The following is an 11,406-nucleotide window of genomic DNA, read 5'->3' as shown; positions in this document are numbered from 1 at the left end:
ATTAGGGTTTCATGTTATTTTTGTAAAAGAAAACTATACTGTCATATCTTGTATGTTTCCCTGAGAATAGTGAAATCCTTACAACTCCGTGGATGTAGGTAAATTGCCGAATCACGTAAATACTGTCTTGTGTGTGATTATTTTTTTTAGCCTATATTTTTTCTTTATTGTTGCATCTCACAAATCTAGAAATTTTGTGTACATTCCCATCAAGATATTCATTATTGCCTAAATCTGACTTCCATACCTCTATTTCTGCAGATGCATCATGCTTGCCTAAGTTTATTTATTTATTTATTGGCATGATAGATATGCGTGCCTAAGAGCACTCATAGCAGTGGTGCTATATTGTTATATTTTAGCTCCTCAAACCCCAAAATCATACTCACAGCAATGGAGCTAAATCTATAATTTTTAGCTCTATTGCTACAGTATACATATATAGATAGATGTGCACTATTCATGAGAGCTAAAAATATATATATATATTATTTTATTGAATTTCTCTCTCCTCCTCCATTAAAAAAATATTTTCTCTTTCTTTCTTTCTATTCTAGATCTTCATAGTTGATCTTCATCGTTATCGCCCACGTTGCCGTCCCATGCCGCTGACCCATCTCGCCCAGTCCTCCATCTCACCGCTCACCCAACGCCGACAAGCCTAGTCCTCCATCTCACCGCCGATCCAAGCTCCATTGCCGACCTAAGCTTCATCACTGATCCAAGCTCCACCGGCACCGCCTTTATCGAACTCAAGAGCGCCGCAGATTTCGTGGGTTTCTCTGGGTTTCATGGGTTTCTCTGGGTTTCATGAAAAGAAGGGATTTTAGTTTGGATTTGTGTTTGATTTCAAAGTGGGTTTGAGTTTGTGATTTGATTTTGGGTTTGTGGGTTGGGTATCGGTGGGTTTGGCAATGGGTATCGGTGGCTGTGGCACTGGGTGTAGGCGGTGGTGGCTGGTGGCGGTGGGTTGGGTTGGGTTTTACAGTGGGTTTCAATTTGTTTCACAATGGGTTTTGGTGGATTTCAGTGTGTTTTGCAGTGGGTTTTGATGGGCAGTGGAGTGGGTTGGGTTTCTGACGGTGGTGGTGGCTTGGGAATTATGTTGATGGTGGTGATTTGTGTGGTAGTTTTTAACTAATTTGAATTTTTGGCAGTGGTTATGGGTGGTTGTTCTTGGCTTGTTAGTTGTTGTTGGGTGGTTGTGGGCGGTTGTTTTTGGTTGGCAGTGGTCGTTGTTGGGTGGTTGTGGGCGGTTGTTCTTGGTTGGCCGTGTTGGTGGATTGGTTTGTGGTGTTTTTATTGTAGTGAGATAGATTATTTTATTGTAGTAGATATATTATTTTATTGTGATATTTATATTATTTTATTATGTTGAAAGCTAAAATAGATCCACTACTACAGCATGTGTGTAGGTAAAATAGATAAAGTAACTTTTGGTAGAGCTAAATTGCTAAATTTTTAACTTCACTGCTGTGGATGCTCTAAATTGTTAATTAAAAAAAAAGGTATATTGACTGAATAAACTTTTAGTAAATATATATACAAAGAGAATGGAACTTTATCGAGACTATTGAAAGGATTTGACTAAGGATGGGTTGTCAGGTCTCCTCTTACAGTTTCAACTTAAGGGACCTTGAGCATATGCATAAGCATCTTTAGCAACTTAGTCAAATTTTCACTCTGTTTGGAGAGTAAACAATTTTACTTACCCACTTTTTCAAATACATTTTTCAACAGACTCTCTAACTATTCTCTATTACATTTAAATATTATTTTTATTCTTTATTCTTAATGTGCATAGAAAAAGAGAGAGAGAGTTGAATATTTTAGTCATAAAAATTCATTTGAAAAGCAATAGTAACTCTTCATGTGTGGAGAGTACTGTAACTTATCTACTCTATTTTTTACAATTTGAAAAGGTTGTTGGAGCTAATTTTTGTGGGTTTGCTCTCCAAACATAGTTTTAGAGAGGCTATTTGAGATGCCCTAACTACCGCATGCTACTTTCTTTTTCCTTGGATGAATACATTACTGCACATTGCTTATGTAAGTAGATAGAGATTGTTAAGAAAAAAAAAAGAAAAAACCATGCAGTCGAAAAAGTTTAGCTCCAGACATGTTAGAGTTATTTTGTTTCTGTTAGGTTCTAAAACTTTAGGAACTAAATGTATTAGAACTTCAATTTGTAATGTGTTGACAAACCATGATCAAAATATAGAGTCTAGGTTTAGGGTTGTTCAAAGTGTGTTTATTTGTAAAATTTGAATCGAGTGATTGCAGAATTTATTGGGCTAAATCTACAAGGCTTGATTGATCGAAAATTAGATTCGATTGATTGAAAATTAGACTCGATTGATCGAATCTCGTGCAGATTTATTTTTTTGCAAAATTTCCAATTCAGCCCAAGCCCATATAATGTGTAGGGTTTTATGTTTTACTCCAAATATAAAAGGAAAAACCCTAGCTAAGTTTTTAGGTCTTTTTGATGTGCTATGTGTTAAATCTCTTGTGAGATCTAGAGGTTTTTACTTTCATACACACTTAGGGTTATCAAGATCAAGATTCAGGTCAAGAACTTGGTGATTGCTTCAATTACTGCATAAAGAACTTAAAGAAGATCCAAAACCTTTGAATGGAATCTTAAAGTCATAAGTAGGACAACTTGTGGTTGCAGTGGATCAAGGAAAGAAGTAGTTTGTGGACTCGGAGCTGTCACATGGTTGTGGTAGTAAGTTTTCTACTCGAGTTAGTAATAGTGTTAGGACATATGTGATTTGATGTTAGGAACATATGCCAATATAGAATTGGCTAATCATTTGACAAAACACACTTTACTTGTAATTGGGTAGATCTAGGATGTGTTTAATGCTTCAAGGAACAAGGTTTCAAGATTAAGTGTTAAAACCATGCAAGTCTGTCCAAGAAACAAATGAAAAAGTGTTGGATTTCAAAGCTCGACAACTAGTACCTATCGGGGTTTAAAAAGCTGCTGAAACTCGATGCTTAATAGCTATCTTGACAGATAAGCTATCTATCGAGCTTTATGAAATTTAGTTTTTTAGAGCTAATTTCAATCCAATCCGTGAATACATATTTAGGTTTTCTTTTTTCACAACCTTAAACATATATAAAGATTGTTTTAAGGGCAGTCAAAGGTTGCGTTCATGCAAATTGTGATCAGAGACAGAATTTACCCTAATTCATCTTTTTCTTGAAGAAGCTGCTGTGTTTGTACACTGTAGGGTTTTGTAACTAAGTAACTTCATGATCTTCATCGTGTGATGAACTAAAGAACTTTACAACCAACATCTTTCTCAAGCTGGTGAGTAAGCCACGTATTAGAATCTGTTCATCGAATTGGTTAGTCACGTATTGGGAGCCGTGCATTGAAAATGTGAGATTGTCACTCAGAACAAGTCTAATTGGGTATTAGGGTAAAGGCTTCAACTGTAGGTTGGTATAAAGTACTGGGATTCCTTTACTTGTAACCGCTTGTTATGATAATAATGAATTTTCGGAAGTGGTGACCTTAAAATCATCCGGTAGAGTTTTTGCCGTGTATGTTTCCCCCATTTGTAAACAAATCACTGTATCAATTTAATTTCTGCTGTATTTAGTTATTTGGTGATTTATTTGTGCTACCACGCTTGTTGCATGCAAATTGAATTAATTAATTAATTTTACCAATTAATTAAGTTAATTCGTCACAAGGGGTCAATACATTCTTGGCCTATCAAATAGGATGTTAGTGGTGTAAGCGACTAAATTTCTCGATTGGAAATAAGTCAAACAAGTGAAATAGTGTCACAAATGCGAATTTGTATTTATGATTGTATTGATAATTGTGTGGTACAATTCTCTGTGATTACAAAAGATTGATCCTCTAATTCGATCTCCTTCAAAGATTTGTTGATTGGATTTGTAGTGATGTGATTTTGATTCGAACACCCAATTTACTTCAATTTGGCTGAAGAATGGATTGAAGATCTTTGGAACAGAATTACAATGAATCTCTAACTATGAGCTTGTTGGAAATCCTTTGTTCTTCGCGTTCTTCGTGTGTTATTCGTCTTCGAAGGTTTGTGGTGGAAGTTCTTCGGGGTTTTAGAGACTTAAATCCGTGGAGCTTCGCTGATTTGTGGTTGTTTGAGGTTTTTGGAGGCTTTTGAGCTTGATTCCAGTGAACTTTGAGTTCTAAGAAGATGATTTGGATGATTCCTTTTCGAATGTTCTTTGTATTTGAAGGTTTGTGGTGGAAGTTCTTCGGGGCTTTAGAGGCTTGAATCCGTTAAGTTTCACTGATTTGTGATTTGATGATGCTTTCGGACATTTGAGCTTGATTCTCGCAAACTTTTGGATCTAGGCAGATGGTTTGGATGATTTTGTTTCGAATGTTCTCCAATTTTGGGGTTGAAGTTCTTAAAGTTCCTGGAGGCTTCAGGGCTTGATTCCGGTAGAGCTTTTTCACTTCTGAATCTTGGTCCTTCTAAATGTCTTAGGAAGACTTCTATTTATAGGAGTTTGGAGGTGGGTGAGCAACACGTGGCGGAGCCTGATTGGTGACACATGTCACAGTTTGATTGGTTCGCTTATGTCATCACTTACACGTGCTAGACTGCTTGAGTCATCGTTTACACGTGCTAGATTACTTGAGTCATCGCTTACACGTACGAGGCTGCATGTGTCATTGCTTACACGTGCGCTGATGCGTGACTGGTTTTTGCATGACACTTGGCAAATTTCTGTTGGCTTTTGAATAGTGATAACAAAACCTAGCAGCAATACATGGTGCTTTGTAATTGGCTATATTTTGAGATGTGCATTTTTATTTCAATTTTAACCGTGTTTTAGACTTGCTTAAAGTATGTTTATGTGTAAAGTTGGAATCGAGTGTACTGTAAGATTTACTATGTAAATATGCTTGGCTCGATTGATCGAAGCTCGTGTAGATTGATGTTTTGCAGAAATTTCCAACTCAGCCCAAGCCCGTTTGACGTGTAGGGTTTTATGTTTTGCCTTAAGTATAAAAGGAAAAACCCTAGCCACATTTTAGTGTTGTTTTTTATATTATGTATGTGAATCTCTTGTGAGATCTAGAGGTATTTGCCTTCACATATACTATGTCAAAAGCTTGATGATCAGTTCGGTTGTTGCATAAAGGGCTTAAAGATACACAAGTGAGAGTACTTGTGCTTGCTATGAATCCAAGAGAGAAGTAGTCCGTGGACTAGCTGTCACGTGATCGTGGTAGTAAGTTTCCTACTCGAGGTAGCAATAAGATGTTAGTGGTCTAAGTCGCTATTGTGTAAACTTCAATTCTTTATAGTGGATTTGTTTTATCTTGAGGATAGTTAGGTTAAATCTTCCTAAAGTTTTTTACCGGTTTGGTTTTTCTGGGTTCATATTGTTGTGTTATTTATTTTCTGCATTTTACAATGATATGATATATTTGTGTTAACCTAGATTTGAATAATTTGACTAAGTAATCACTTGGCTAATTGACTAGGTTAATCTGGTTGTGTTTTAAGGAGTCTAAAAATGTACATAGGTAATAATCACTTGACTAAATAACTAGGTTAAACAACTTGTGTTAAGGGGTCTAAAAACATACTGTTATAATCCATATTGTAGCAATTAAAGAGATCGTCTATGTATAGTCATATAACTTGTTGAAATAAAATAATAAATAGACTTATAAATCCCTACGTAATAAGTTGAAAAAAAATAATTTAAATATGTTTGGAGCCAAACAATATAAATGTGCTTCATGATTCAATGAGTGTGTCACACACTAGGACTAGCTCTTTCCTTTTTATGAATTATCTTGATCTTACTAGGTTGGTTGATACCGAGATTGCTTTATGTTTTAATATGTGTCTGATTTATTTATTTATTTTTCTTATTTTAAATTTTGGTTTTTTTTTTTAAATATGTGACAAACTGTAATTAATTAAGTATAAAGTGAAATATAAAAAATGACACAAAAGATTTGTAATGGGTTGATATCGACGGTTACGTGCAGGAAAGCATTAGGCAACAGTGTACATATAATCATAAATAAAACAAAAAAAAAAAAAAAAAAAAAAAGCAATTTTTTTTAGAAAAAGAAAAAAAAAAAAAGAAAAAAAAGAGAAGCATTAGTCAATGTAAACTGTAAAGAGCTAATCTAATGGACAGAAAAATTAGGAAGACCTAAAATGTCTCCTGTCAAGGTCTGTTATTATAGGTACAGAATTCTCTACATTGTTAGGCCCATACTACATAGGGTTATAAAGGAATTTTAGGAACCGAAACTTTAGACTGCAGATTGGCCCAAAGGTAGCCTCTGCCTTTTTTTTTTTTGGGGAGAAAAGGTGGCCTATACGGTTAAAATTGAAATATTGATGTATGACTGGAAATCATGACCAAAAAATAAAAAGGTTGGCCTAGTCCCATGATTTTTTTTTTTTTTTTTGGTAGAAACGGGAAAGTCTTATTTAAATATAACAAAGTTTATATAAACGTAGCTATATTCAGCTTGACAGGACATACCCTACTAATCCCTAGGCCTGTTATATCCATTACAAAACAGTGGTATAATAAATTGGGACAGGTGTCATAGATGGCCAAAAGTTGCTGCTGGTGGTTTTCCCGTTTCGCTAACACATCTACGTGTTCATTGGCCTCACGGTAGACATGGCGCACTTGTACCACCCATGCTCACTCCATAAGGCTCCTGCAATCACAGATTAAAGGAAATACATCTGGAAAGAAATTGTCAGTTGAAGTAGCTAACCAAGATAATACTATCACAGAATCAAGCTCTAGTTGGATAAATTTGAAACCCAAATTCCACGCCAACATGAGACCCCGACTCACCGCTCCCAATTCTGCCATATTATTAGTAGCAATACCCATACTCAATGGGCAATTGTTCCAATCTTATCCAGACAACCGTAGTCGTAACTTTGGCTGTACTGGGATGGAAGTTCGCCTCCCATGCTTGAACATGGAGGTATTGTTCACCCACGAACCATGGGCCATCCATGAGCGCATGATGATAATCCTTTAGGGCATCAAATTTCATAATAAAGTATCTATATCCGATATCAATTAAATGCGTGTTACCTGTTGGGTGCCATATACCGGCTAACCTGGTTTGCAAAGCACGATATACGAGCTGTTTACCCATAAGTTTCAAAATAATGCTATTTTGCCACGGTCCTGACATTTTCCGTTTCAGGTCTGCTGATACATGTATTTCCCACTCCTCTTCATTATTCATTTGGTCCTCTTCCCTGGGCTGCTCCTCACTTTTTCCTGTCCTTCCAGTCCTCTCTGATTCAGATTCTACCTCCTCGTCCACTTTAGTTTCTGCGTCTTCAAGCTTCGTCTTGTGCATGACAGCATCCAAAGTTGCTTCAGCATAAGATTTTTTTCTTGAATTACCCCTCAGATAGGTAATCACTGGGTTCTCGGTTTCCTGGGGTGTGTTGTTCATTGTTTAATCAAAATGATTTACTTCAATCTCTTTGACACGGCTAGTCCCATGATTGAATTGACTAAAGTTGCAATAGTCCAAAAAGAAACATAAAAATGTTCTAGTTCCACAGCACAAAGCAGTCCATGTGCCTAAAAGCTAAAATCATTACTTTGCATAAGCAGTGACAGGCTAGGTGTTCATTTTGATTTACTTTATTTGTCTAGTAATGGGCAATATGTAAAATAAAAAAATAAAAGAGAGAGAGAGAGAGAGTTGATTTAAAAAAGTTTTACATAGGTAAATAAGTCAAATATAGTAACAAGAACACCAAAGTCTTTATTCCAACTTTTGGAGTTAATTAGAGATCAATAAATTAGCTAGATCATATGCATTCTTTTCCTTCATTCTATTTTATTCAAAATCATACCATTTGTTATTTTCTTTATTGTCGTGTCTTTTTCTTTTTTTTTTTACTTAAAAAATAATAATAAAAAAAGCTAATCTAGAGTCAAAGAGACATATGTTAAAGCTACTATTTCTATTCACTTCTTTCTTATGTGTAATAAATATGTGTTGCAGATTGCAGGAATCAGCCAATTTGTGCTGGGGGAAGGAGTGGATGCCTCAGGTGTTACGACTAAGATACTCACCTACAATTGTACCATCAATTTAGTGATTGATAACAAGTCCAAGCTCTTTGGCCTTCACATTAATCCTCCAATAATGGAAATGTCATTTGGTCGCCTCACTTTTGCAATATTGTCATATGTAAGTAATCCAATACATCATGAATTTTCTTATCTACATGGGTTGAACTCTTTGTTTCTTGAACATGGCAACTAATTTTTGAATGAACAATAATTATTTTGGAATTTGGAACAATTTTATTAAAGATTTTTTAAAATAAAAAATAGATATGGAAGAGCGTAACATTAACAAAAAGTTACATTATATATATAAACATTATATTGTATATACAACTTGAAACTAATATTTATTGGAATAATAATTTTTGTGGAAAGCTAATATTAATTGTTAGTATGCGGCAAAAATATATTGTTGTGGAAAGCTAATATTTCTTGGACCTAAAATTTAGGTGCTTAATGTGAACTTGGATAAGAAATTTTGGTATTCCATGGGCCTAAATGGGCTTTGGTGCATTACAAGAAAAAAACTCTTTATTGAATTACAAAGCATTGGCCGAAAGTTTCAATTTAGTCCCTCATATTTTAAAACTGTAACAATTTATTTCCTTCTTCTTTTTTGTAGTGCTAAGTCACTCTATATTCAAGGGGACAAAATTAAACCAACCCCATATTTTAAAAAAATGTAACTTATGCATTCGACATATGTATTTCCTATTTCACATGTATATTATAATAATAATATGTCAAAGTTCATATACTGTGAAACATATGATGTATATGTCAGATGTATAAGATAATTATTGTATATTAAAAGATGTTAAATTTGCAAATAAGAAATTGACAAAAAATAGGCAAGGGCCTTAAAAAAAAAAAAAGGATTAGAACATTTAAAAATTAAGGAACCAAAATTATACATACTATATATTTGAAGGATCAAAATTTTAATTTGCCTAAAAAAAAAAAAAAAAAAAACCAAGGTTAGAGTGCAAAGCTCTCATCTATATGCATCTTATTTGTATGTAATATTGGTACTTGTGAGAGTGTTCTGTAAAAGGAAAAAAAAAGAAAAAAAAAGGCATTGTGATTATCTTAGATAATGGGTTTGTTATGTATAGGGTCCAAAGCTATATGTTGAGAGTGGCTCCACATTGTACCACTTATATGTAGAAACGAGGAATAAGCCAATGTATGGTGTTGGAAGAAGCATGCAAGACAAGCTAAAGTCTGGAATGGGATTGGCACTAATGTTTCGCCTGAGGCTGAACTCAAATTTCAGAGTTGTCTTGAACCTTATCAGGCCTAAATTTCATCATCAAACTGAATGTCTATTAGTTCTTAATCGTGCATATGATAAGAAACATCGAACCCAAGCATAAATAGCACTTGCACATTTACTTCTTAATCCTTGCTATTAATATGTGTTTGGAATACACAAGTATAGATAATGATCAAGCAAGCGGATATGTTTGGCATGTGATTATAAATATAAATTTTGAAACTAAGACTTGGTTGTTGTTGATTATACATATAAAGGTACTTGCAACACCTACATCTAGGTTCAATGATACAAATGATGAAAATGAGTGGACTGCTTGATTTGTCTAATAAAAAACTGAATTAATCTCCCCAAATTTACAAGGACTAAAAGATATGGTTCTATTTACTTGAATGGAGGATGGTACCATTGAAATTAATGGGATGGAATTATTTACTTGATAATGAATATCTATCAAGTTTTCACAATAAATTGTGTTCATGGTAGTAACATATTCTCTAAACTCAAATTGCAGGTACTAATTATATTGGAATGTTTATCTCTCAATCACATTTAGAATGTTTATCTCTTGATCACATGGACGATATTGAGTACATGTTAGATAGTGATATAAGTGAGGACGTCCCTGTATTATCCACAATGTCAACACCATTATTCCATACGCTAAAGTCACTCAAAATTTGATTATGCCAAAATCTGAAAGGATAGTGGAAGTGGATGGGGGATATTGATGCAACAACGTCCACATCAAATCTAGATCTACAACAAAATCAACATCACTATTCATTGCCTTCATTTTCTAGCTTTTCTTCTCTAGATATTCATTATTGCATAAATTAGCTTGAAGCTTTGCAGCAAATAATGGCAATGGCGTCTTCACTTCCCTCTTCCTCCACTTCCTTTTTCTCTCCTCTCTCCAAATTAAATTCTATGACTTTGCAATATATAGAAGATGTAGTGTCTCTACTAGATGAGTGGGCATTAAATCTAAATTCTCTTAAAAGTTTATAGATTAGGAATTGCCCTAGACTAACACCTCTATTTAGAGTTGTGCCATATCTCACCTCCCTTGTGGAGCTCAAGATTGGACATTGCAAGGAGTTCAATTTGTTAAATGACATAGATGATGATGAAGACATGGATGACGACGATGACATTAAATGGAGATGCCTTAATTGCCTTCATTCTTTGAGTTTCAAATGATTCTTTATTTGTAGTCTCTCCCTATGAGTCTTCAACATGTTATTACTCTACATTAGCAAGCTCAGAACAACTTCAATGTTCAAACATTCCTAATTTGGCATCATTTTCTAGTGGAATCAATTGTCTCAGATCTTTACGATCTTCGAAAGTTATAGGGATTCCCAATTTAATGACTTTCCCCAAGTCCATTAGCAACCTCACCTCACTTGAAGAGCTTGAAATTGTTGAATTCACTAATTTCTCATCACTTCCTAATGGGGTAAGTTGACTTAGATCGGTAATAATAATTATAAACCTTCTTAATTTGATGGCTATCCTAGAATCAATTAGCAACCTCACCTCATTTAAACATTTTCAAATTCGCTTGTGTTCAAATCTAACATCATTACCTAATAGGATGAGCTATCTCACGTCTTTACAAAAGTTGAAAATTGCAAATTGTCCCCATTTAGAGAAAAAATATGAAAAATAAAATCAGTTAGGATTAACCAAGATCGCTCACGTCCCTCATTTTACAACTCATTTAACCTTAGAATTCGGATACCGCACCTTTTGCAATAGCCTCTCATCCATCTTCTGCAGTTTTCATATCAACAAGCTTGTAAGTACTAGTCAAGTTTTTGCCATAATATGCAATGCATTTGTTATTAGCTTCTTCCAATATTTCAATAGTTTTGCTTGTAAAAAGTTGTAATATTTAATGTTCTTTTTTAAAGAAAGAAAATAAAAAGTAGTGTAATGATTTGATCATATTATATGTGTTTACAAATTTTGAAATTGCATGATTTAGTGATTGACATATATAGGCATGTCTC

General features: G+C 34.4%; 1 protein-coding gene across 1 annotated transcript; it reads left to right on the top strand.

Annotated features, from left to right (window-relative positions):
• The first annotated feature begins 7,495 nt into the window (after positions 1-7,495).
• On the top strand, positions 7,496-9,488 carry LOC115984477. The gene is made up of 3 exons (XM_031107501.1): positions 7,496-7,522; positions 8,045-8,233; positions 9,228-9,488. The coding sequence occupies exons 1-3, from the start codon at positions 7,496-7,498 to the stop codon at positions 9,486-9,488; spliced, it is 477 nt and encodes a 158-aa protein (XP_030963361.1).
• Positions 9,489-11,406: the final 1,918 nt, after the last annotated feature.

This window comes from Quercus lobata, chromosome 4, assembly GCF_001633185.2.
Source record: "Quercus lobata isolate SW786 chromosome 4, ValleyOak3.0 Primary Assembly, whole genome shotgun sequence".
Taxonomy (NCBI): Eukaryota; Viridiplantae; Streptophyta; class Magnoliopsida; order Fagales; family Fagaceae; genus Quercus; species Quercus lobata.
This window is presented reverse-complemented; position numbering and strand designations above follow the sequence as displayed.

Excerpts from the sequence above, each read along its gene's own strand:
- LOC115984477 (XM_031107501.1), top strand. The coding sequence starts at position 7,496 with ATGATTTACTTCAATCTCTTTGACACG. Across the intron at positions 7,523-8,044 it reads ACTTCAATCTCTTTGACACG|ATTGCAGGAATCAGCCAATT; the intron begins GCTAGTCCCATG and ends TATGTGTTGCAG. Across the intron at positions 8,234-9,227 it reads CTTTTGCAATATTGTCATAT|GGTCCAAAGCTATATGTTGA; the intron begins GTAAGTAATCCA and ends TGTTATGTATAG.